Below are 27,643 nucleotides of genomic sequence, written 5' to 3' on the forward strand. Positions count from 1 at the left end.
CATCTCTCCCTGATGACATGGATTGAATTGGTCCCCCAAAAAGATATGGTCCGGTCCTAATCCCTGGTCCAATGAATGTGGCCCTATTTGGAAATAGGATCTTTGAAGATGTTATTAGTCAAGGCCAAAATGGATTTGGATGGTTCCTAATCCAGTATGCCTGGAGCCCTTATAAGAAGGAATTTGGATAACGAGACGGCCACGTGACAGAGGCAGGTGCACATGCCACACGCCAAGGAACATCAGGGATTGCCAACCACCCCCCAGAATCCTACGGCCTTCAGATGAAGCACGCCCGGCTGACACCTTCATTTCAGACTTACAGCTTCCAAAACCGTGAGACAAACTTCGGTTGTTTAAGCCAACTACCCAGTGGTATTCTGTTACAGCATCCCTGGCAAACATAAGACACCATATTGATGCCCTCCTCACCTGTAGGCTGAGACTCATGCTCTCAGCAGAAGGGAGGAGGGACTTTGTTGGGAGGACCTGAGGTTGTCACCCCTCAGACCCCTCAGTCCTCGGCACACATAAGGAGGGCCCGAGCATCCCTGCTGGGCTGCCTTTTGACAAATTTCTCCACCTGCAGCAGCTTCTCAGGTTTGAATTTGCTCTGAGCCTCCTGGTGCCATTTGTCTGAAGGCTTCCTGCCAGCGAAAAAGCAGGTCTGCACTTTCTACCGTAATTGAGTGGAAACAGGATTTACCCCATCAGAGGACCTTGTCTGTCTGACTCCATTTCACATTATTATAAACAGAGACTTGGGACCTCTTTTTTTTTTTTATAAAAAAAAATTTATTGAGATGAAGTAATTATAGGCTTTTCTTTAAAAATTATTTGCAACTCACTGGCCCTGAGAAAAGGCATTTTTTTTGTTTTGTTTTTCTTTTTTGTTACATTCATTTGATTCAGTCCCTTATAAACCCCACACCTCAAAAACAATGAGATTAGAAACTAAACAAAAAAAAAAAAAAAGGAAAATGAAAAAGAAATTCTAGATTCGTTCTGGCTTGCAGGTGGTTGCAGTCACAAAGAGAAATCTTCAAGAATGTTCACTTGGCATGTGTCAAAGAGTCAGGGAGTTTGCAGTTGTTTAGTGTTGATGCAGAGGGGGCCCAAGGAGTACCAGGTTAGTCTTCTGTGGTTTTTAGACAGGCAGGAATTACTGGGTTTCCCCCACCCCCAACCCCATTGGCTTCCTTATAGCATGCCCTTTATTCCAGGTTTCTGCTCAGAAGAGAAGCAGCCTGAGTGAGTGAAAAGCTTCTGACTAGCACCAAAAGCTTGGGCAAAGAAAATGCCCTTTGTTCTCTGTGTATTTTTTTAAAAAAAACCTTTTATATTCAGCTTCCTAAGTGGGAATGGGTCAAATAGGGGGTAGTGGGGTTGTGTGTGTGTGGGGGGGGGCGGGCAAGGCTGGGCTGGATCTCAATGCTAGTTCTTTGCTGGACATGCTGTGTGCCCCAGGACAAGTTACCTTCCCTCTCTGATACTCAGGTTTCCCTTCTGCAAAAGGGAGTTAATGTTTCAAAAATGTATTGAAGGTTGGATCTGAGGCAGCAAAAGGTGGAAATGGTGATTCCTTAGTCATTTAGGTAAATTCAGTCATGGCCATTTAAATTTCAGCTAAAGTTACATTCCCATTTGGGTGAGCTAGCAGTGTAAAAAGACAATGGACCAAAGGGTTCCAAACATACCAAAAAAGGAGACATCCATCAGTCTTTCATTCCTTTTTTCCTGTAAGGAGCCCTCAAAGGGCTTTGGAACATTGGTGATGCTGCCTTAGTCTGGACTGGGTAGATTTGGGTCAAAAAGATATTAGGGATAACGTCACCTTCGACATCACCAGTTCAGCCACTTGTTACTGCTTTCTTCTGATGGAGAGGAGCAAAGCTGGCCAACCCCAGGTTGCTAGACAACTGCAAGATAAAAGTGAGAGGCCTCTTCCCTGACATAGTTGGAGGAAGCGCTTCTCTCCCTGTACAGCTCTGCCTTTTCCTTCCTGATTTCTGATTTTGTGAGCCAAGAATAGTCCCCTGACGACAAAGGGGGAAGGTCCAACCATTCAGAGCCTAGATGAGCATTTAATTTGGTCCCAGGTGAAATTTTTCATCCCTAGCACTTAGTGTTAAAAAGAGACATTTCATGCTAGATGGATTCTGCAAGTAGAGTGTAAGCTTCCAACCGGGTAGAGATACTGTGCCTGAGTCATTCTGATTCACACAGGCTAGTGGGGGCTTCATAAAGAATTGCTAAATTGAATGTGAAATCTTTGGGGCCTGTAGTGTTGCAAACACTGTATCCTGGTGTCAGCACTACCTAGGTCTTCCCTCAAAGAACACACGAAAAGGACTTTTGTATTAAGGGATCAGCAGCAGATCACAATTGGTAATATCTGAATGGGAAAGAAGATCCTCGGGAAAGGGGACCTTCTGCTATTTCCTCAGGTGGCTGAAGGTGTCATCCTAAGTCTAATATATCCTCATAGGATATTGCTTTAAGTACAGATTTTCTTGGGGCAAAAGGAATTTTCCTCCATAATTGAACCATAAGATTCTTTGAAGAGTAAGACACTGAGGACTTCTCCTGGGTAAAAGTGGCCAGAATGAGATGTCCTAATCTTAGGGAAGAGGAACCTCATGCCCTGGTCTCTGATTTCAGCCTTTTTCTCCAGCCCTTACACTGCCCTTCAGTAAAGACTCAGTGGCGCCCACAGCACAGCTGGTATTGGGCTCATTCTATGCATCTGAGCTACATCATCAGTCACCTTAGAGGCTGGAACACATATCACAGTGAGCTGAACAGTCTTGAAAGTCATGCTGGGACTTTCTTCATCATTTCCTTCATCATGGGGACCCTCTAACCTCTCACAGACAGTCCCTGACCTCAAGCCAAGAATTCTTGGAAGTGAGAGTGGGGGGAGTGTGTGATGAGGGGACAGGGGAGCTGGCCATCTTGTGTGTCCATAAGAGGCAGGAACAAGCAAGACCAAAGAGCCCTAATCACCTCCTCAATTCCAATGTCCTTAAGCCGTACTCCATCTACTTGCTCACCCCCCTGCCCCCCCTGCTGGTGTCCTTGTCAGTAAGGCCAGTGAGGAATTCTTCTGGCTCGTGTGCCCCAAGCTCTGCATGCCGGAGTCAACTCAGAAATGGCTCATGGGGAGCCCAGGGGTCTGGCTGCTTCAGCAGGAGTTGCTGCTGAGAGGGCAGGGTTTTCACTGGAGTAGCCATGAGACTCTCACCCAACTGAGTAGAGGAAACAGAAAGAAATGAAGGTGGGGGGTGGGGGGAGGGCGGCTTTGTAAGTCTTTTGGGTAAAAGACATCCTTGTATTGGATGGCTGAACCTACAGTGAAAGAGTCGATTAGAAGGCTAGAAAAGGAAAAAAAACAAACAACCTAAAACAGTTCTCTAAAAATGTTATCATCAAAAGTACTAAGGATGGGCATTTGCCTCATTTCACAAGATGCTACCAACCTTACCTTGAGATGGGAAAGAGCCACAAATGGGTCCTTTCTCCAGCACAATGAGGAAGGAAACTTCTGTCTGACCAGGGTGGGCAGCAGGGATTGCAACTGAGGCTGTACGTGGGGAGCCCTCCCTCTTAAGTGGTCCCAGATGGGACCAGGAAACACTCAAAAAGGCTAAGAATTTAAAAAAAAAAAAAAATCAGGTGAGGGTATGACCACAAGATGGCCTCTGGAATGGTGCTGAGAAGAGCTTTTTCCTCTCAGCTAGCCTCAACAACCTGCTTTGGAAAAATAAGTCCCCATGGCAGAATATTTTCACCCAGTTTGAGAACTGCCAGGCCCACATGGCATTTAGAGATTTTCTACTTTGCAGCACTTGCAAGCTAATCCCAGGACGTGGGAGCCTTCCACATAAGTTCGACTGCCTTTCCTCCTTATCTCATGCTCAGTAGAACCACTGAGCCACGTGGCTCTCACGACATTTTAGGGGTGGCCTAGTAGACCAGCCCTGATCTTTCTGGAGTACAGCAGCATCTGGGATGTTTTTTTGCCTCTCTCGGATGGGTGACCAAATGCTGGAATCTGGATCTGATATTGGGGTGCCAGCCACGAAGTGTTCAGGTGCCAACAATTCCCAAGACCCTCCAAGAGACTGCGCTCTGCTGAAAGGTGTCTGACACTCAATGGCAGGCAGGCAGGATGGAGACGAGAAAAGAGGGAAGGAAAGCAAGCAAGAGAGGGGGAAAAAAGCTCCCTTTTTCACTTTATCTTCTTTTTTTTTTTAACCTTCAGCCAAGACCCAACTGGAACAAACCTGATCCCCATGGCAGGAAAAAGAGGAACCTGAAGACTTTTGCAAGGATTCCCTTTCCTGACCAGCTGGGCTTGCCGCACTTGGTGAGATTTGCAAAAAAAATATATATATATAATAGACATATTTCCATAGGAAAACAACATCAGATGTCTTCCTTTATATGAATGATGAAAAGTTAAACTGCATGTTCTTAAAAACAAAAACAAAACCAGAAATGCCATGAAACTAACAATAAGTGGAAGGGTGAGGGTGAGGAATTACAGATGGACAGATTGCAGATGAGAAGGAAACGTGAAACGCGAGTCCCAGGCCCGTGCCCGCTGCCAGAGTTCCAGCCCCGCCGTCGCTGGGTGGTTTGTCTAAGGTGCTCTGGGGTCCCTCCTGGTATGCAAGAGAAGTGTTGCTCCCCTTTCCGGGCCTCCTCCTTCCCACCTCTCCCCAGCCCGCCCGCCCCGTGGCTCCTCCAGCACTCCCGGGGGGCGGGGTGTCCTCCGCTGCCGGCCTGCTGAGGTGGGGTGTTAGCTCCTTCAGCATTCGTCTTCTTGGTAGATCTGTTCATCCAGCTCCTGCGACTCAAGGTGCTCCAGGCGGTCTGTCCGGCCACTCATGATTTCATCTGGGGTCTTCATAAACCTTTGGAAAAGGAAGGGGAGGAGTAAAGAGATTACATTTGCCTGAAGTTGTCTTCACCCTGAAATCTGACCTATAAAGAAAGGCCCTGTCATCTCCTCTCATATAGCTGGAGAGCTACCACCGAACCTGGCCATGTGCACTAACTTGGGGCAAATCAGGGGAAGGTGCCCTTTCTTCCAACTGCTGAAAACTGGCGGGAGAACTGAAAAAAGGACAATTTTTGTCCTTAACCAGACGGAGGTCGAGAGTGCACACTGGGGCGGTGTGGCGCATTACTCGCACACCCACGTGAGGGAACTCGGGCGTTGCTCACTTATCTGAATTTCTTATTTTTAGAGAGATTATACAAAGACCCGTGAGAGCTGTATATCCATTTCCATCCTAGACTGTGAGCCCAGGGAATGGTATTCAAAACTTGAATTTAACTCAAAGGATACCGTTAAACTCTGAATGGAAATTTTTGATAATAGGGCAAGTGCGTGGTGCTTTTGGGAAATTACAAAGGCAAAAAGAAGGAGAATCTTTTTCAGCGTTATCACTGATCCTCCCAAAACATTAGCAATCAATCTCTTTTAGTCTATCTTCCTTTGCAGCTGGGTGTGTACAGCAAGCCTTATCTTCTTGTCCGAGGGGTTCATTTGGAAATGACACTAGTGACATGTCTCAACTATCATTTACGTGGTTAAGAAGGTGGCCTGATTGCATATTCTGTGCTTACTGTGGGAAGGCTAGTCACAGCCTCCAAATTGGGCTTTGTGCATACACACCTTTTCTTTCCCATATATTCTGACTCGCACCAGATGAACTGTCTTAAAACACACATTCTGTTTCTCATCTCTCCATGTTCAAAAGTCTATAACCACCACTTACCGAGTCAAGGTTATACTCTTGGGGGCTGTCCTACCCAGGAAACTGTTGTTTTCCCCTACTCACTAGCACAGACCCTCCACTCCAGTCCAGATAGTCTTTTACCTCATATAAAACATGGTCCATGTCTCCTTCCAAACCTTTAGCTCTGCTTTTATCTGGAACATTCTTTTCCCTTCCCTGCCTATCCAAGTCCTACTCATTCTTTCAGTTTGGCATCATCACTAAAGAGTTACTTCACGGCATCATCCATACTGAAATCATCCTTCCCTCAAAGCCTACCACTCTTGTAGAGTACCCACAATTTAGCATTTCACTTGAGTACATGCTAGTTCTTATACCAAGGAGCCTTCATTGTGTGGTGAATCTGGCTTCCAACACCTGTTTCTTTGGAAATGACAATCTTTCCTTCACTAATAGTATTATTCTTTCCTCTTATCCTATTGAAAAATCTCTAATTGGAAGCCTATACACCTTCCAGTTACAACTGCTCTTCTTTTGTGTCCATTACTACTGAATGTCTCAAGCTGGATGATTTGTGGCATCTGCAGTCTGTCTTCTATTTTCATTCCCCAGAGAAAGCTTGTCAACATCCAAAGTCACTAATGACTCCTCTAGGCCAAGTCCATAGATAATTCTGTACTTGGCCCTCCAAATCACCCCTTTCTTCTGACTACTTTTCTATGTTGAGCTTCTGGTATTTCTCACCAAGCTTGTCAAACATTTACTGAAAGCCTTTGTAAGGTATAAAACAGCATATAGAATATCATCATCTACCTTCTGGGGCTTAACTTCACACATCTAACTATTAAAAATGTAAAACACAAAGTGGTTAAGGGACAAGGGATCTCAAGAGATGATGGAAGATGGTATCTGGGTGTTAGAGCAGCTGAAGGAGACCTCGGGAAGGGCAGTGGACTCCAGGTGGGCCTCGAAGGCACATAGGATTAGAAAGGCAAAGTTAAAGGGGACACACATTTCTGGTGCAGGGAATCCTGCTAGTATTCTTGGGCACCTGGCAGCATGTACAGTATGTATTAGGAATCTGGGAGGCAGGGGACTAGACCAGAGGTAGGAAGAGATTGTTGAATTAACTAAGGACTGAATCATGAAGTCCACACCCGAGCCTCCACTGCAAGAGAAGCAATAATTATGCTTTTGCCTTTTTTCCAGCTTCCAAATCTTATGACAGTGCTTCTCGTTGGTTAACTCTGACCTGGAACCTGCCAGCAAGAAATCCTGGGAGATATAGTTCCCAGGCTTTAGAACAGAGTGGGAACGGTGCTGCATAGCCAATGAGCAATTCAGCAAAATGACTGACTTGGATATACGAAAAGTCTAAGATAACTTCCATTTCCAGATTGGTTGCCTAAAATACTGGCGATGCCAATGGTGAGTAACACAAAGTCTAGGTGGCATTTCTTTTATGTGAACAAAGTCCATTTTGAACATGCTGTTTGAGATATTAATGTCTTATTCAAGTGGACAGGTCCTACAAAAAGCTCTTAGATATGCAAACTTAGAATTTCAGGGAGATTTTAGTGCTGGAGATAGTGATTTAAGAGTCTAACCAATTCACTCAGGAAAAAAAGTATAGGAATGGGAAGAACAGGGAGCCAAGGACTAAGTTTATGGTGAAGGAAGAGATGGCATCAGTAGATCCAGAAGAAGGGTTGTCTTTTAATTTCATTTCATTTCTTGAAAATCTTTTCTGTTTCTTTTGAAGATTTCAGTTAGTTTCACTACTCCTAAGTTACCATTCCTTCCCAATGCTAAACCTCAGGTTCTCTGCTCTTTCCAATAAATACTTATCATTTTGGTGAACTTCTCTTCTCTTACATGGTGTTAATTTCCATCTGTATATAGATATTTCCAAATCCACCTCTGTAGCCCCATCTGTCACTTTTTCTTGTTCCACCTGCCAAAACTTGTAATCTAAGGTCATGTTTGGTGAGATTTCCTTCTCCCAATCCATGATTGTTTCTACCATGTAAATTGTTAGTGGTATCCTGCTACCTTTCTTGCTTGGTCCTTCAGATCCCTTCTTCTTCCTCTTATAATTTTTCTCCTCTTTTATACATACAATGAATCACAACCTATGTGGTAGGCTAAATGGTGGGAATTCATTTCTGTGAGGAATTATGGAAAGAGGAATGTCTAGTGCAGTGGCTTTCAGACTGACTATGAAGTATTGTAAGAAATTTTATATCATGATCCATCACACACACACACCCTGAAACAGTATTTTCATGAACCACAGTCACCCTTACTTCGTGTTTTACTAGTCAGATATTTTATATTCTCCTCTATTCAGTCCTATCCAGTATCATTAAAAAAAGTTGTTACTGACCCATTGAACCTATTCATGTCTCACTAATGGGTCATGACCAGTAATTTGGAAAGTACTGGCTTAGAGAATAGCTTGCAGGGTTGCTAACCCGAAGTCTAGGTTTATTTCCTTGCTTTGCCACACACAACTTGACTCTGGTTGCTCCAACTACATGTGACTTTAATGCCAGATAATATTATTTGATCACTACATTATTTTAAAGGTGAGTCAGACTGTGTTTATTTAGTTTTGGCTTTACTTCAGGGCAGGCATAAATTAAAAATATATATATTTTCTTGTATTCTAACAAACCAGCACATGGAATCCAATTCGTAACAATGATGGCTCTGGGTATCAAATAGGCAAGTAGAGATCTTAACAGCCTTCCCCCTCCCCCTTATTTAAAGAAAACAAAATCCTCCCCAAAGAAGGAAAGGAGAAACAGGAAGTGCTACCTGAACAAAAGCCTTTGTCCTGGCTCCTTCCTGATAATGTTTAGTTTGTAGTAGTGGCGCAGAGCTCTGGACATTTTCTCATAGGTCATGTTTGTTCTGTTCTGTTTGTTCAGAGGAGGAAGAGAGGGGAAAAAAAAAGCACAACGACACAATGAAATGAACCTCAGCAAAGGCACTGGGGGAGCTATTAAAATAAAAGCGCTTCAGCTGCTCCACGTGGTCTCCTGGTCCCCGCTGGTTTGGGAAAGCTACTGGCTAATCTGCTGCCTTCCAGGCCCATTCATTCCCACCCTCTGCTTTTATATGCACGGCCATCAAGGTTTTCTTCTAGGGTGAATCACCGTGTGTTAGAAATTTGGAGCTCTTGCTAATTAAGTCTCAGCAACCTCCCTTATTTCCTTTTCCCAAGATGCTCTCTGCTTTGCCTGAGGAATTTCCTGCAGGTTCCCCTGGTCTTGGGGTCAGCCCTCACCTCTGATCCACTCACAATTTCTTTTTTGTTGCAATAACCTTTCCTGAACTGGCATTTCTGGTTTGTCGTTTTAGGGAAGGGAATTTTTTTTTTTTTTTTTTTTTTTTCCTGCTTAACCTCCTGTGGTGGATGCAGAATACAGTGGTTCCCAGCCCCGGGGCTCTGGGACAATGTGGGAGCCGCAGAGGGGTTTTTCTCAGTGACTCACACATGCAGGTATCTGTCAAGGGCTGCCTTCCTGGAAGGCTGCGGAACTGGACAGCACTGGGCCGTGCTTCCCTGGCCTGTCCTGATCTGGCCTTGTGCCACCTCACTGCCTTGTAGGCCGTGCCCCACACCTACCTGTCTGAGGTCTGGTTCGGGTCGTGATTTCTTGAGTCTCAAAGACTTTATCTTTTAAACGCCATTCCTTCTTCCCAATTTTGAAAATTGTGGGGGCAATCGCACTTCTTTTGCACTGTTTGCTTTTAAAGGGGATGTTTCCAAGTCAGACTATGAGTCTTTTCCAGGTAAAAGTGGGCTTTTGTGAACATGGGAGTTTCTAACTAAGCAGACCAGAAGTGACACTTTCCAAAGTTCCCCTGTGAGAGTCACAGAGTCCCGCAGCGCCTCCCTCTTCCCCTGCCCGATGAGGTGAGAGGAAAGGTTAAGGGGCGGGGGAGAGAGGGTTACTCAGAATGCAGCCCCATCAAACCAGGATATGCTGAGAAGGGCACCTGGCATAGGTAACGAGTGGAAAGGCACCTTTAATTTATTTCCTTCCCTTTGCAACTGTCTAATTGTTTGCCCAGTGAGGAATAAACTAGATAATTACAGGAAGACTTAGGAAGCAGAAGACAATTATCCTCCAATCCAGTGATAAAGACTTTATAGAGGAAATATCTGGTGCCCTTTACCTTATGGTTTCCCCACAGTCGAGCCAGTCCATTGGGATCCACTATCCGGAATATTTTGGATTCTTTGTCCTCCCATCGGATGAAGTTTTCGTACCGGCTGTCAGAAAGCAGCTGATAGACGTAATCCCAAAGCAGTCTACAGTCTAGAGAGGGAAAGGGCAAGAAAACACTGTTGAAATTGGTTCTTGTTGTGGCACTAACAAGAATCAGAAAATAACCTAGCACTTGCTTTAGTAGGCTTTGGATTGACTGTCTAACTGCCTCAGTTTCCAGTAAGGAAACTAAGGTCCAGAGAGGCCAAGCAAGGTGGCGTTAGAGAAGCACGGTCTTTGAGCTGAAGACACCTGAGATCACCAAGGCCAAGGTGAGGAAGCAGCACGTCCACGGTCACAAATCAACACCTTGAACTCAGTGCCTGTGTGAAAGATGGGGCACGGGCTCAAGTGCAGAGCAGCAGCTCTGCATGTGAGTTAAAAACATGTTGGAAGGTAAAAGGGGGAGCAGGGGGAGAGTCTCCATGGTCCACGGAGAGCAAATGGTGGTGCTAGAAGGTTATTTTGGTGTTGGTGGGTGATACTGAATGGATAAAGGTGAGACGACTAGAGTAGGCTAAAAAAAAAAAAAAAAACAAAAAATAGAAAATGCAGAGTGATGAATGAACAACGGTGGGAAAAGAAAAACTATATGGCTTGGTGACTTTGTGAGAACTGTGGCTAGCATAGTTTTTAAAACATTCAGATATATTCACATTATAGCATATATTGGAGGTCTTTAAAATTGTTTTGTTTTAATGGAATCGTGACAGAAAAGGAAACCAGGGCCAAAAAATCACCTTCTCCGTTTGCAGAACTGAAGTCTGATCATTTGGTCCAGCAACGAATATTTATTAAGCGATTTTTCAGGCACTGTGCTAGGCCTAGGTTCTCGGCTGTGGATTGGCAGGTTAGCCTTTCCCTTGTCCCAGGGCTTTCTGGCTTTGTGCCGTTAAGACATGGTTTGCCCTTCAGCTGAGCCTTAACAAGTAGGGGGGATTTGGGGTGTACCAGCCTCCAAATGAGAGTAAGAGGAATCAATTTCCAGGTGTTTGCTGTTGATTCTGGGAGCTTGGAGGCAGTACAGAATGTTGGTAATAAATAGATCATTATTGATTGCAAGGTATGTGCTAGGTACTTTACACACACAGTTTCTAAACCTTGTAGAGATTAAATAATTTGCCTGAGTTCCCTGGGATTTGAACTCTGGAGCTCCTGTAGTACAAGGTACTGTCTGTGCGGTGAGGCCTAGGCCTCACACACCTTGGAATATTGTAGAGTCAACACATTCGTATCCCAGAGAAAGAAACATACCCCTCTTTGGAGTCTATAACTTTGGGCAAGTTGTGTAATCCCCCTGCGGATCTGTTTCCTCGTTTATGAATTGGAACAACTTTACAAGATTATTGTGTTAGTGATAATGCATGTGAAGAGAAAGTAATAAAAATAACAACAATGCTATTTACTGGATACTTTGTAGGCACTGTGCTGTTTAAGTGTAACTCCTGCAGCTCAGTTACACTTGACCCTTACCATCACTTCATGAATAAGGCAGGGGCTGTTGCTATTCCTATTTTACAGATGAGGAAGCCAGGGCTTAGTGGGTTTAGTAATTTACTCACTGAAGTGCATAGCTTGTAGGTGATGCATGGAAGGTTCTAGGCTCTATGTGACTCCTTGTGCTATTACCCTTCATGGTGGGATTTCAGAAAAACTGATTAATGGGTTTATATTTGTAAAATTGTAGGACTTTCCAGAGCAACGGTTGAACCCTGTTTCATGTATCCTTTGTAAAATCCAACTTTCTGTCTGGATGGCAGATGAAATTGTCATAAACTTGGTATTTTCCAGGAAGATTATAATCTTTCTAGGGACTACTATTAAACCTAAAAGACCCCGAGAATTTAGGATCCCTTACTGTATCCTTTTCTCCCCTATTACCTGTGTCTAAGAAGTAATGTGATGCATGATTTGTTGCAGTTTAGAGAAGCACAATGTGGTGGTGGTCTTAAAATACTGACACCGTAATCTTGGCATCTGAACCCCTTTCTAACAGCAGATGCTGACCAGTCACTTCTATCTCTACCCCTACCTGCTGGCCAAGCTCCTGATTACCAGAGGGTGAGGTGCAATGCATGGACGGAGCAGGGGGACCCATCCTGTCATCAAAAAGCACCTTGCATTGGTCATAAAGTCAGTCTCAATAAATTTTAAAAGATTGAACTCACACCAAGTATCCTATCCAACTACAATGGAATGAAGCTAGAAATCAATAACAGAGGGAGAACTAGAAAACACACAAATATGGAAATTTAAACAACACATTCTTAAGTAACCAATGGGTCAAAGAGGAAATCAGGAAATTAGAAAACATTAGGAGACACATGAAAACAAGAACACAACATACCAAAACTTACGGGATGCAGCAAAGACCAAGCTGGGGAGGAAATGCATGATTCTAAATGTTAACACTGAAAAAGATCTCAAATCAGTAATTTATCCTCACACCTGAAAGAATTAGAGAAAGAAGAACAAAACTAAACCCAAAGTGAGCAGAAAGAAGGAAATAATAAGATTAGAATGGAGAAAAATGAAACAGAATAGAAAAAAACAACAGAGAGAATCAACAAAATCAACAAACATTTGCCAACTGACAAAGGAAAAAAAAGAAGACGCCAATAACAAAAATCAGAAATGAAAGCGGGGGCATTACTATTGACCTTACAGAAATAAAGTATCTTGTGAAGCCAGTGTTCCACACCATTGCATACTGAGACTAATCTAGCTCACTTTTAAGGCACTTGATAGAAAACAAGTCTAGTTTCTAGGCAAATCAGAGAAGTAGGTAAAGTAGTTTAATTGTCCATTTCTGCCCTGCCATCAAATGCCAGATACATTTTAATTTCCCACAATCTACCAACAGGAAAACACCTGACAAAACCAAATATTATCACATAAAATGCCAATAAATTAGGGGAACGAAGGTGGCTTGTGTATAACTCTTCCCATGTTTTCCTACAGGGTTACAATAATGTTCACCATTAACAGGCTTGGGACACCTTTGTTTTCTCTGGATCAGAATGTGATTCTATAGTATGTTCATTTTAATGAAACTTAATAATAAAGACTCGACACGGTTGTCTTTCACAGTTTGGTATAGTGACGTTTTGCTCCAACTGGCTGCCCTCTGGGCTCCAGCTGGAAGGCATGCCACTCAGGCTGACTCCAGAGCCTTCCCTTCACCCAAGGATTTTCATTGCATTCTTTCTGTTGCTCATCTTTTATGCTCATGGTATATGGCTATTTCTCATAAACAGTGAAGTGCAACCCGGATTGTTTGTCCAAGTAAGGGCTTAACCAGCACTGGGATGCACCGTGTTGGTTTTTCAGAGACATCAAGCAGGGACCTTTATGTAAACCATTTAACAAAGAAAATCTAGAGGCCTAAAGGGATCATCTAGATGGTAGGTGGATGGCAAATGCAGGGTAGGGTTTATAGAGAGGAGACTTTACCTATGAGCTTCCAGAACATTTGCATCTTGCAAACGTTTCCCTTTCCTAAGTGGGAAAGAAAACTCAACCAAGTTGTCAATTGATCATTTTAAGTGACGTTTAATCCAGCAAAGCTAACTTTAGCTGACTAACAAAAATATGTTGACATTCAAGGCATACTAAATTACCCAGTCATTAAAAGAGGTAGCAACAGGAAGTATGTGGCATAAAGAAGTTGTTTCAGGCTCAGAGTATAAGTGGCTTTTATAACCCTATTGATTGTTTTGTTTCTTTAGTTAGAAATTATGACCAGATGATACAAATAACTACCTGACCACATGACAGTTTTCTATAATTGAAGTTCAACCCATATGGGTTTTATATATTTTTTTTAACGGCAGGTCCTCTTTAGTTCCTAGATCCTCTGGAGGCTGCTACCATAACCCACCTGGAATTTTTAAGGTTTGTACAGATACAACGTTCCTCAATCATCAATGAAGATGCTTAATAGTATGTAATAAAACTCACAAACTGTATAAACACAAGGTTATTCCACAACAAATACTTAAAACATGCATGTGAAAAAAATTTTAACTCACAAGACATTCATTAATTTTAAGTGCCTTTATCTTCAAGGACTTTCTTCTATATGAAGGCATGTGGCTACTTTATACAAATGTCCATTATTTTGACAGTCTCTTCCATGAGAGGAAGTTTATGAAAGGGTTTCGCTGGAGTGAGGTGCCATTTTCCAACTGCAGAAAGAGCTCTCTCTCTGTCCTGCTGGGTGAGGCACCCTGGGTATCCACAGCTAAAAGGCATTGTAAAAAATTCCTTCCTGTGGTTAAGAAGAAATATTTTCACTCCCACATCTGTCTCCTACCAGAGACTCACTGTATAAACTCATTGAGCAGAGACTGGTAAAAATGGGCAATTCACACATAACCAACATGGTTTTTAAAGAAGAAAAAAAAAATGCTAGACAAAATGATTTTTAAAAAATTTGAGTAGGTGAGTCAAGTTATTGACAAAGGGGATGTTCAATGATGGTTAATTTAAATTTCAGGAATGTTTCTAAGAAAGTAATTTTATGTTTTAATTGTCTAAATGAAAATTTAAATGTAAGCCTATAAACAGAGTTTCACGGGTATAAGCAACAGGGAGAGACTGTACTTGCTGAATTTTTTTAAATTACCTAATAAATTTATAACAGAGCGGGTAACATGCAAAACAAATGTTGCTACCATACTTTATAGCAGTGGTTCTAAACTAGTGTTGCCCAGGGCACATTAGCCAACGTCTGCAGACATTTTGGGTTGTCACGATTTGAGGAGGGTTCTACTGGCATCTAGTGGGTAGAGGCCAGGGATGCTGTTGAACATCCTACAATGCACAGTCCCCACAACAAAGAATTATCCAGCCTCGAACATTGATTGTGCCGAGGTTGAGTAACCCTGCTTGTGGGATCGCTGGGTTCACAACATTTAGGGGGCCATCTGCAGCTCAGGCTCCCTGTTACCCACCCCCCCTTCTAAATGGGCCATTCCATAGAAGCCAAAAGTTGATAAATTCAGTGCAGCCAACCCTGTGTTGATATGCAGAGGACAACTGCTTGTGCTTTGCTTTGGCTTAGGAAAACAGAAACCATATGTGCTCAGTGGCAAGCTGGGGCATGGAGACGCTGAGGCAAAGAATACAAATCTACACTTCCTGGCTGCATCAGGGCAGAGAAACTGCAGCTCACACAGGGCTGGACCTCTTCACCTCTGGTTACATAAGGTGTGGAGCAAGGCTGGGAACACTGGTATCTGAAACTCACACCATATGGCAGGATGAAGCCCACAGCTGGAATCTTGCAACTCCCCAGCCTCTGCTTTGCTCAGGTTTGGGTGCAGCCTGGGAATTCATGTCCAGGGACTGCAAAGAGGTAAGGATTTTGAACTGCAGAAATGTGCACCCTTAAGTTGGAATTTCCAGCCTCCTCATTCCCCTTCCATTATTTTCCACCCAGCCACAGTGCTGTTGCTGTTTTATCTTTTAAAAACACTGTCCTGAAATTTCCTTCTCTTTTAAAGTCCTCAGTGGTTCGGAGTGAAAAGAAAGTAGAGTGACTCAGCCAGGACAGAAGTCAGAGCCTCTTGAATATTCCTGCTAGTGTGAAGGACCCCGCCCCTCCTCAAGGCTAATCGGACCCTAGGCACCATCTTATCTATCTCTTCTGAACACGGGCCTCAGGCAAAGCTCTGGAGGAGGCTGAGGGAGGGGATGCGGAAGTTAATCTCCAAGGAAGTAAGGAAACTAATTTGGCCTTGAAAGGGCACACTGTGCCAACCAGGATGTCTAGAAACAAATGGCCAGGCTGGGATGTTCCCTGTCAGTGTCCCAGAGCAGCTCTGGGTGGGGCTCTTCCCTCTTTCTCAGATGAGAGGACGACAGCCCTGGAGTAAAGGAAAGAGAAATGGAGCAGAGGAGGGACACTGACATTTAGTAATTAACCTATTCATGCTGTCTCATTATGCCCAGAAATGGGTATGATTTTCATTATTACAGATGAGAAAACTAGACCTCAGGGACACTGAGCACCTCAGTTTGGGGCAAGCACAACTGGATTCCAAGCCTGCCAAGTCCCGAGTCCGTGACTTTCCCCCGCACTCCTGCTTCCCCAGGACACTCCCTAGGGTCTGCCCCTGAGGACCCTGGTCAGGAGCTCTGTAGGGGTCTGAGACACGGGGGGAGGGGGTGGCTCTTTTGGCTGGTACTAAAAAGCCTGAGACCTTTGGGCTTACGGAGATACCCCCAAACACTGTCTTTTCTTTCCTCCAAATACAGCTATTACACACACAGGCAAGGGAACAGGGACAAGACTGGCCCTTCCACTTTCACTCCAATCCCTTTAGACTTCTCTTTTACGACATCCTTTTCCCTTCAGGCTGTCTCTGAAGCTCATTAAAAAAGAAAAAGAAAAAAAAAAGAAAAAAAAAAAATCATCCTTGAGCCTCATTTGAACCAAATTTCACCAGCACTAAATACTGCTGGGGAGGAAGCAGATATGGGGAAGCAAGAGGTAAGAATCCAGCATTACTTCCTCTGATCCCCAAAGCCCCTGAGGACAAGTCTCAAACAGCTTTCCCTGGAGTTTCATATTTCTTTTTCTTGATCTGATTTAAGATTGGAGGCTTCCAGGACAGACTGTTTCAGTTCTATGTAGATATAACTCATCCAGTCAATAAAACCAAATCAAGAAAATACAATGTTCTTCTAGTCAGGTTACAATAAGCAATACGGGAACTTGATGTTTCTCTGATTAGAATATTTTTGTTTCTATTAAAGATGAACCTTGATATATAATAAACATATATATTTTTTAAAGTCCCCAAAGGCTGCGTTTAAGGATCCAAAAGGTTGTAATGAAATGCTACAAGAGGAAGCAGGAATGAAAAGACTGCAAAGCTGGGAGGGGTCAATCAGCTAACCAACAAAGAAGTTCATGTTTGCAGAGAAAATCGAGACATAACAGTTGGGAGAAAACACAAGAAAGGAAACATTCTCTGTTTGGGTGAGTTGTGGACTCGGAACAACTAAATCTGTATGCATGTCTGAAGTCCCCACTTCTGTGTTTCAAATGGGGATTATAAAACAACTCTCAGTTTACCAATGAATCTTGCTTCCTTAGCGGATTTTTGGATTAAGGCTAAGGAAGGGACAAGCAGACAGGTCTTAACTGAATGAAGAACTTTTTACAAATTTTTTCTTTTAAGCCCTGACTGTCTAATTAAAACCAAAGTAGGAGCTTAATTTGTTTGATGGCATCAATTAAGATGGATATTGCCTTAGGTTGGCAGACACAAAATTTGGCATTTAGAGATGCTGTGCCCCCATCACCTAGAACAATGTGACACACAGTAGATGCATGATATTTTTTGAATCAATGAATGAAAAGTTCATAATTTGGGTGTGCAATGATAATTTTCTTTGCTGTATTTTATTTATGTTATTAATTATGTTATTGTGACTATTCTAGATAGGTCTACAAACATAGTTTGCAGTCCAGGACTCGTCTACTCTCTTACATCACTTGTTATCATTCCTCCCGGGTCTTTGACCTAACTCATCACCCAAAATGACCATGTCTTCTACTCCCTCATTCTAGATGGTGTCTGACCACACTAATAAACTCTGCTCTAGGCGCAGGAGACAGCAAAGTTTTTTGGTATAGAGCTAAATAGCATGAATTTATATTTTGTGGACCATACGGTCTCTGTTGCAACACTATGCAATTCTGCATACAGCAGAGGGAAAGCAGCCACAGACAGTAGGTGACAAGTGAGTGTACTGTGTTCCAATAAAACTTGCTTTACAAAAACAGGCAGCGGTGGCTGGATTTGGCCCAGGGGCTGTAGCCTCCCATCCCTGCAGTAGAGGCTAGACCAGAAGGAAGCAAGTGTGATGGGAAGGACGCTGGACAGAGGTTTGAGGCTCACGGATGCTGGATATGTCTGGATGTCATTTCATCTGTAAAAGGCCCTTCAGCTTTGAAAACATGTAATTCTAAGAGGGAACTTGTATGCATTAAAAACCTGATGCACGGCGTCACTAGCATGACGCTTCATCAGCCCACAGGTGCTTGCTGCCAATATACTTTTTGGCTTTGAAACATGTTGGGACACAGGCTAGTAAAACTTTTATAGACTGAGAAAATGCTAGAAGGTCAACAGATATTCCTCCCAACTCTCCACCACCACCTCAAGCAACCCTTTTCTGAGGAGAATAGAAAATAAGCACCAAAAGAAGTAAACTGCTCATTGTTATATACTACACTGGCTATTAAATAAAAAACAGAACCGCGGGTTCTTGTTTCACTTTCCTATGTTAAACTCCGTCCCATAAATGTTAGCCATTTCAGCTTGTTAAACTCCTAATAACAGCTCTTCTTATTCTTTGAAAAGGAAGTGACACCTTTAAAAATAAGTCACATGCTATATTTAAACAGATCTAATTTGTGGTTTGTATTTAAACTGTCTACCACCTACTGAATTTCCTTTATTGATTTTCGTTTTTCTGCATGGCATAACTAAGCAAACTGTTATAAATATGCAAGTAATTCCTTAATTGTTTGATGCATCCTAATTTCAAGAGATATTAAAAAGTGAAAAAAAAGATAGATTATGATGGACTTTTAATTGACCTAGATTAACTTGGATTTACATTTCTACCTGAAATAGAAAGTGACTTGGCTTTGTCTTGCTTTGCCCATCTCCATCTGGAATGACCTCTTTTTCACTAATTTTCCTTTGTCCATACTCTAAGCATTCATCAAAGCCCAGCTAAAAGCCAGCCCCTCCATGCAGCCTTCCCTGACTTCCTAAGGTATGTCGTAGAAGACACCTGTCACGTACTGCCCTTTTATAGGTAACTGTGCTTATGTTTTCTTGCTCCTAGGTGACAGACTGCATCTTACACCTCCGTGACAACACTTCCCCCCACGAGAATGCAGAACAGTGCTTTAAAATCCTGGGGTACCAGAGCGAGTTATATCTGAATGTGTAAAAATTTGGTTTTGTTTTCTGATCCACATTTTTAGTAGTGTTTTCCATCTATACCCTCCAAATATGGTGTTCATCAGTGTGACAGCCTACAGCACCTTCATTTCTTTTTGTGCTGTACTCAAAAAACTGTAAGGAATGAAGTTTTCTTATCTAACTGCTGTTTTATAGAGATGTAAAGGATTTTTATGGCTGTTCATAGGTAGAGATCACATAATGCATTGGACTTCCAATAAACAGAACCAATTTTACAAGAAACAGAGTGGTCCAAAACCCCAGCAGAAGGGTTGGAGTGGAGGGGCAGGGGTATCAAAATAAAACAAAGGCATCTGGAAATGTAATGATTTTGTAACCCTCCGAAGAAAACTCAAGACTAAGTGTCACATCGCAGAATTGCTGAGCTGGAAGGAATGTCAGAGAGCATCCAGTTCAACCCCCTCAGTTCACCCTTGAGAAAAGCAATACCTTAATCCTGGATTTAGTTAAATTAGTAATTGCATACATTTGGGGAGTTTAAAGCTTTTTAATACACCATTTGTGGTAGGTTGAATTATATACTCCAAAAAGACAAGTTCTTAATCTTAATCTGCATTCCTGTGGGTGTGAACCCTCTGTAAACAGGACCTTTTGGAGATGTTATTTGTAGTTAAGGGGTGGCCCAACAGAACCAGAGTGGGCTATAATCCACATTATGGAGTCCTTTATAAGCAGAGGAATTTTGGATGCAGTCAGGTAGAGAAAGCCAGAGAGGAACCCGAGTCTGGATATCAGCGGAAACCAGGAGAGCAGAGGCAAGGAAAGAGAGTGCATGACCTATGATAGGAGGCAAAAGATGCAAGCCACGGGACCCCAAGGATTGCAGCGGTGAGCCAGCACAAGAACATATACCCTTCAGGGAGAAAGCAAGGCCGTGCCGTTGTCCTGATTTGGATTCCAGACTCTGAAACTCTCAGCCAATAAATTCCTGCTGTTAAGCCAATCCATTGTGTGGTATGCGCCATAGCAGCCTAGCCAACCAAGACCCCATTAAAGCACTAATAATTAACAGCTGTGGGGGAACTCTGTCAAATACAAAGAGTTACATTTCCCCAAAGGATTTAGGTGCCCAGGGTTCTTATGCATGAAAATTTTTACTTCCTACAGCCATAAAGAAAAGCATGGATTCCCCTTTCTGTGCATTCTCTAGAGAGAAGGCATCCAGATGTACCAAAGACCATCATCGGTTGCTAAGATATTCCAAGTAGCTTCTTACTGATGAGACTACATTCATCGTTGAACAATTCCGATGTTCAAGACTTAAAAAATAGGGTAGTGTAATTTTAAGAGACTAATATTTTGAAACTTATAAGCCTATGAAACAAGGGAAAAAATAACTCCATGAGTCTAAATGGTTTAACTTTCTTGATTTATGGGCTTATCTTAGTTTGCCAAGAAGTTCTAGGGTGAAGGCAGAGTCACAGGGGAGCCAGGCTCACAAAGGCAGCACAGGGACAGCAGCCAGCAGGTGAAGGTGCAGAGAGGGGCTCTCCTGCAGCCCCCCAACCCGACCCCAATTGACCTTTACCTTCCAGGGGTTAATTTCCCCTTCCACTTAAAATGAAGTGACTTCAAAAAGCTCTCCTGAGAATTAAAAACTGGTAAAAAGAATCTGTAAAATCTAAGTACTGTTGTACAGACCATGTGAAAAACAAAACTTGCTATATATTTCTTGCCTGGAAATCAGAAGTCAAGTCATTTTTCTTGTTCACAGCAGAACACTGACCCCATCCTCTTTCTCTAATTACCTGGAGAAATTCACAAGCTTTACCTGAGTTCTTTGCATCTAAGCTCTTTGCTTCTTCATCCCCAGTTCATTCTTTTTACGGATTCTTTTTTATTAAAAAATTACTAATATATATGTAAAAGTAGAGAGAACAGTAAGAAGCCCACACATCCATCATCCAGCTTATTTTATGTATACCCCACTCATTCATTCCCTGCTTCCTACCCTTGTGAGATCATTTTGAAGTGAATCCTAGATGCATATCATTTAATTCTTCATGGTCTTTTAAAAACATAAATCACATTTCTTTGCCATTTTCTTTTCTTGATTTTGCATTTCTGATGTAAATTATAATAAAACTGAGGCAATGTCAGAGGTGCATTTGGAACCAGAGAAAAATATAGAAACAAAATATTTAAATACAAAAAGGGACAGTGAGTCAAGGCAGGGGTAGTTAATGGAGGTCTCTAGGAATAGCACCCCAGCAGCCGGCTGGAGTTCAGTCCTGGCATTCAGCTCATGGAAGAAGGGGCGATTCCCACCTTACCCTGAACAGATACGTCCTCTCTGCCTCCATCCCTCTAGTGAAAGCATAATCACCTTCGGCATCCAGCTACATCCCCTGAAAAACCTTCCTTGGTTCCTCCAGTTAAAATGAGCCCTCCCTTCTGCTTTGCTCCTGCAGCACATCATTATCTGGGCACCAGCGGGTACTCAATGAATGGCTGTGCACTGAGTGAATGGGACATAGGAGTTACTTCACTGTGCCTTATATCTTAGTGGTTTTCATATCTGTCTCTCTCACCAAATTTCAAATTCCTTGAGGAAAGAGACTGTGTGTTAAATCTGCTCTGTACCCCCACTTCCTGATGTGCTAATCTGTACACAGTAGGTGCTCAACACGTGTTTCCTGAACAAGAGACACTCTAGGAAAAGAGCTAACCTTGCCAAATGGGTGGAGGATTAGGCTTTCTGGAAGGATGACTTCATGCAAATTATGGGCGGAGGAGCACAAATACAATGTGTAGATTTGTTCACCAGTTTCATTTCTCGCCTTAGGTAAGCAAATTTGGGCTTGTCATCACAAAAGAAAAAGAATGTGGGAGCGGTTTCCTCCGTCCAAATGACCCAGCAGCACCTGCCTGGAACACTATGATCCTGTTTCTTTTCTCCTAGCCCCTCCCGAGGTGCAGGCTGTGTTGAGTTCCCGCCCACAGGATGGAATTACAGGCCTGGATCCGAGACAAAGGTTCTTTATGCTGGGGCTGGCCATTAATTAGCTGCTGGAAACTTCAGTATAGGACTATTAATATTCTCATAAACCTTTTATTTTAAATGTTTTCACTTAGCCATGCCTCTGATATCACTCTCCTTTTCACCTGGGAGTTGGACATTTGCTCGTTAACTACTCCATCCCAGTGGCTCATTAACTGTCCCATCAGGGATTCTGCCTTCTGCAGGCAGAAGCCTCCACCTGCCCTGGCAGGGTCTCTGAGGGCACTAACTGGGGAAGGTGTGAGGCTAGTGACAAGGCTCAAAGGACTTACCTGCTATTCTCCCAATGGGCATGGCATGCTCCTCGGGTGGCGAGACAGAGACCATGATGTGGTTCATGTAAGCCAGGTCTTCCCGATGAGAGAGGTTGATGGGCTTCCCTTCCCTGTGCAGCCCGTCCTCGGAGAGCCTGGACTGCTTGAAATCCACAGAGTGCCGGGGGTTCAGGATAAGAGGGTGCATGATGGGGCTGGGCATCAGCTGGATCACCCGCGTGCTCTCCTGCCGGGGGCTGGAAGGCTTCTGGTGGGACTCAGAGGACGGTGGGCAGTGGTTATTCTCCATGGGAGACACTGACAGAGGGTAGGGCTCCTGGTGGTTGTTCTCTTGGTGGAGCCTCGGCCCCTGGGCTCTCTCCACTGGGGAGAGGCGGCGGATCATGTTGTCCAGGGGGGACCGGAGGGGCCGCTGCTCTGGGTCCGGAGAAGGTCGGTGGTTGGTTGTGACGGGTGATCTAGCGCGATGCAACAGTTCAATGGTGGGAGGGTTGTGGTGCAGGTTCTCCACTGATGGCCGTGGGGTCCTCTGGACACAGTTATCTGGAGGAGAGGGAAAAACAACCACAGACCCCTATGAATTGTCAGGAAAGGGACCTCGTGGTGGCTCAGACTATGAAGTAGGAACCTGTGCAATGTAGCAACTTTCATCCCAGGATGCGGAGTATCTTTCTCAGTGGTAAAAACAATCATCAAAATTGCACATGCTTGGAATTCTTTTCCTACCACTAGACAAGCTAAGAATGTCCACAAACATTCCATTAATCACCTACTAGTGGCTTATAAACACAATGAAGCCAAACTTTCATTCTTTATTTTTTTCTCACTTAATACTTCTATGTGGCTTTCAGAGTTGGAAGGGTCTTTGGGGTTTCTCTCTAGACACTTTTACTGACTTACATTTTCATAACCAAATTTCAAAAGCTGTTGTTGGTGTTCATGATAAAAGTGAAGGTGATGATGATTAAGAATTACTATATCCTAGGCACTGGATTAAATTGTTTAGAGCTTACAACATGCCTAAGCGGGAGATACCATGACCACTTCTATTTCACAGGTATCAAACGGAGGCACAATGAACATACGTAACTTACCCAGGGTTCCACAGCCAGGCGATTAGAACCCAGACTCCAGCCAGACTATAGTACACTGCTCTTTTGCTATGTAGACCCAGGGACCAAAGCTGCACTGTAAGTATAAACAGTGGCCCTAGTTTTCAGAATGACAGTTTCATTGTGCTTGAAGGAACTTTTAGGAGCACCTTGTTCTTGTGTGCCCAGACCCTACAAATGCTGAGAGGCAGGTAGGGGTGAGAAGAAGGATGGACGGACACCCCCAACAATACCTCCACCCTTCCCACTTGAACTTTCAAGCTCACGAGTTCAACATCAGAAGGGTACACAGCTCTGCAAGGGAAGCAACAGAAATAGCTCTGGGGGCTGGGCTGAGGGACAGAGCAGCACAGTGCAGCTCTAGGAGTCCCTGCTAAGGCTCTGAGAGACAGACAGAAATCTGCCCATGAAAATGGAACTTTCTACAGGGTCCCCCACCCATCTCAGTGAGGTCTCTCTAGCTGTATCTTTTCCCAGAGCCATCTCACCAAAGAATGCACATGCTTGCTGGTTCCTGTTCTAGTCAAAGATTCATTGATGATTCTTAATAAAGCAAGTCAAAGATATCACTTTTGTCCATTAAGACAATATTTACATGAAGAACATTAAAAGGGGATCTGGGAATCTGGTAGGGTCAGTGAGTGGAGACAGAAGTGGTAGTTTCTTAAAGTTTTAACAGGGTTAACAGGACAACAGGAACTTTTTTAAGGCTCCACTAAATCTTGCCTATCACATGAAACAGCGAACAAAAGAAACACTGTTCACAATCATTAAAAGATTATCTCCCTGAAAGCAAAGGGCTCATTTTGTGACTGCTGTATAATCTGTTGCCAGTGCTTCATCACTGGAATAGCTACCAATAGGAGACTGATTTAATAAATCATAGTACATCTAAACATTGGAGTATCATGCAGCTATAACATGGAATGAGTATTTTAATTTTCTTCTAAGGAATTATCTCTAGGCTCTTTTATTAGATAAGAAAAGAATGATGGAAGAAAAGTGTTTTTGTTATGCTACCATCTATCTGAGAAAGGGTGGGGGAGGAAGGTTCTAGTTTCAGTAATGGCAGAATGGCTTGTATCAGGCTAACCCTTCCACAAATAGCAATTACAGAGTCTGGAAAAAATACTTGTTAAAAAACTACTTGAAGATACTGGAAGGTGACCAAAAGAAGGCAAAAACTGAAGATTTAACTCTTGAAAGAAGGGAATTGCACTGAGATCCAAATTTATATAGCTTTTCTCCTGAGGGCACTTTTGAATCAATGCAGCATGGAGAAGCTAGAAAATAGGAAGTTGCTTAAGATGTCAGAGGATAGAGTATGGAGCTTCCAGGATGGCAGGAAATTTAGGGACAAATCTCACGAAGGACAGAGCTTCAGAGGGTATAGTCACTAAATCAGCATAGAAAGTTCCCTCAAATTCTTATCTGACTCCAAAAGAGCACAAGTTCAGGGGAGACTCTCAGGAGCTCAGTGGAAAGCAACCATTGTGTGGTTGAAAGAGATGAGCAAAAATCTCAGTTTCTGGCCACTGTAGTGGAGATCAAGTTTGGAGTCTGAGTCTCAACAAGTTGGAAGTGTCCTATCAACAGCTTGGGCTTTCAATTACCCAAGAATTGCCATATCTTAGGCATAAGGGCTATGCTCCAGGAATAAGGGATTTGCCTGAGAACTAAAGACAATATTGAAACATATTTGTCCTAACAAAATAGAACACCAAGTCTCCAAAATTCTAAAGTGATTGGTAATTTAACTGCCTGCTAGAACAAAAGCCAACACTTTGGAGGAATATAACATGACCCAGAGTCTTTACAATATGGTATCAATAATGTTCATTAAACAGTAATTATTTTTAGACATGAAGAAATAGAACAATGTGAACCATAATCTAGAGGAAAGGCAGTTAGAAACAGACTCTGTGGTAACCAGGTATTAGAATTAGCTGAGAAGAACTTTAAAGCAGTTATTATAAACAGGTTCAAGTGCTTAAAGGAAAAGATGGTTGTAATGAGCCATAAAAGCTGCAGAATTTCAGAAAAGGAATGGAAACTATAAAGGAACAAAATGAAAATTCTAGGACTGAAACGAATAACACCTAAAATGAAAAATTCACTGAATGGACTTAACAGCAGATTGGAAATGCCAGAAGAAAGGGTTAATAAATTTAAAGACAGATTAATAGAAATTTAAAAATATATAATGATCTAAAAAATGAATAGAAGCTCAGTGACTTGTGGAAATCAAGTGTCTAATATATATATGTAATTAATGTCAAAGAAGAGTGGAGAGACAACGGGGCAAAACAAAAGATGGAGGAAAAAATAGCCAAATTACCCTCAAATTTGGTAAACATAAAACAATTTAAAGATCTAAGAAGCTCCGCAAGCCCCAAGCAGGACAAATATAATGAAACCACATTCAGGCACATGATAGTCAAACTACTGAAAGCCGCGGATAAAGAGAAAAGTCTTGAAAGCAACCAGGAAAAGCAGTGGGGGGAACACACACAGACCCCACATACTGGGGAATAATGATAGGAATGATGACTAACTTCTTTTTAAAAAAAATCTGGAGGTCAGAAGACAACGAAATAATATCTTTAAAGTCCTAAAAGAAAGAAAAAAAAAACCCACCATAAATCCAGAATAAATCCAGAATTCTATATCTAAGACCAACTCTACAGAAATGCACTTTAAATATAAATATATATACAGGTTGGGAAAAAAAGGTAGAAAAAGACATAGAGAGCTGGTACGGCCATATTAATATCAAAGTAGACTTCAAGACAAAAGTATTACTGGAGATAAAGAGGGGTATTACATAATGGAAAAAGAATCATTAGGAAGATATAACAATCCTAAATGTGTTTGCACTTAAAACTGACATAACTACAGGCAGAAATATGCAAAAACTCTAGGAGATTTTAATACCTCTATCAGTAACAAGTAGAGAAAAAAATAAGTAAAGACATAGAAGATTTGAATAAAACTATCACCCACTTTGAGCTAACTGACATCCAAAGACACTACATCCAACAACTGCAGGATACACATTCTTTCCAAGGGCATATGAAATGTTTACTAAATTAAGACTATATGCTGGGCTATAACAAAAGGTTTATATATCGAATGCAAACTGAAAATTCAGATATATTCTCTTACCATTACAAAATTAAATTAGAAATCGATCACAGCAAGACTCAAATATTTAGAAACTGAACAGAAGATAGAAAATAAACCCACAGATCAAAAAAGGAATCACCAGAGAAATTAGAAAATATTTGGAGCTGAATTATAATGAATACAAATCATCAAAATTTGTAGGAAGTGCTAAAGCAGTGCCATAGAGAAAAATTTCTAGCTTTAAATGTTTTAATTAGAAATGAAGAAAGGTTTAAAAATCATTGATTTAAATTTTCACCTTAAAAAGCTTTTAGGAAAAAACAAGAGAAAATTAAGCCCAAAGTGAGTAGATGGAAGAAAATAAGAGCAGATATCAGCGAAATAGGAAAAGTACACAACAGAGAAAATTAACTTAAGCAAAAACTGGTTTTTGAAAAGATTAATGAAATTGGTAAAACCCTAGCAAGACTAGTTGATAAAACAGAGAATACAAATTACCAATATCAGGGATGAAAGAAAGAACATCACTACAGGTCCTACAGACATTAAATGGGCTACTTATGAACAACTGTATTCCAATAAACTTGAATGGGGAGGGGAATACTAATATATACATTTAGAGTTGCATGTGTATATAAAGGGATAAAAAAAAACTGAAGTTGTTTACCTAAGAATGAGGGTAGGAAGAAGGAGAGCAGCTAGACTTCTCTGAACACACTTTGTTATAAAGACTTAACTTTGGAAACATAAATAATTTATGCAATTTTGAAATAAAATTAAATTTAAAAAGCAATCCTTGGGATTTGAAAGCAAAATAAAGCAAATGAACATAAGCATGAACTGAGTGGTGGTACAACCACACAGAGAGAAACTTTCAAATAACTTTAAAACACAGGTCAGTTAACTGTCAATCCCTAGTGGGATAAACATAATGGTAAAATAAGTTTAGACTGTTTCTAGTAATAGTATTGGTGGTGGTAGTGTTTGTATTATTTTACTGAGATTGGTGTGTGTTATGGGCTAAAGCAAATACATGATTATCTGACATCAGTGGTGTGCCAGTTTGGATGTATTGTGTCCCCCCAAAC

At 42.2% G+C, this 27,643-nt stretch overlaps 1 protein-coding gene across 1 annotated transcript in view; it reads right to left on the reverse strand.

The window, feature by feature from the left end:
* Positions 1 to 1,325: 1,325 nt before the first annotated feature.
* Positions 1,326 to 27,643, reverse strand: part of ETV6 (ETS variant transcription factor 6) — a 243,817-nt gene continuing 217,499 nt past the window's right edge. Inside the window, exons 5-8 of the mRNA XM_037846667.1 lie at positions 22,315 to 22,860; positions 9,939 to 10,081; positions 8,571 to 8,671; positions 1,326 to 4,919 (exon numbers count right to left, since the gene is read on the reverse strand). Coding sequence (XP_037702595.1) covers positions 4,814 to 4,919; positions 8,571 to 8,671; positions 9,939 to 10,081; positions 22,315 to 22,860 — 896 coding nt within the window. The 3' untranslated portion in view covers positions 1,326 to 4,813. The remainder of the gene's footprint in view (positions 4,920 to 8,570; positions 8,672 to 9,938; positions 10,082 to 22,314; positions 22,861 to 27,643) is intronic.

Source organism: Choloepus didactylus, chromosome 8, assembly GCF_015220235.1.
Source record: "Choloepus didactylus isolate mChoDid1 chromosome 8, mChoDid1.pri, whole genome shotgun sequence".
Classification (NCBI taxonomy): Eukaryota; Metazoa; Chordata; class Mammalia; order Pilosa; family Megalonychidae; genus Choloepus; species Choloepus didactylus.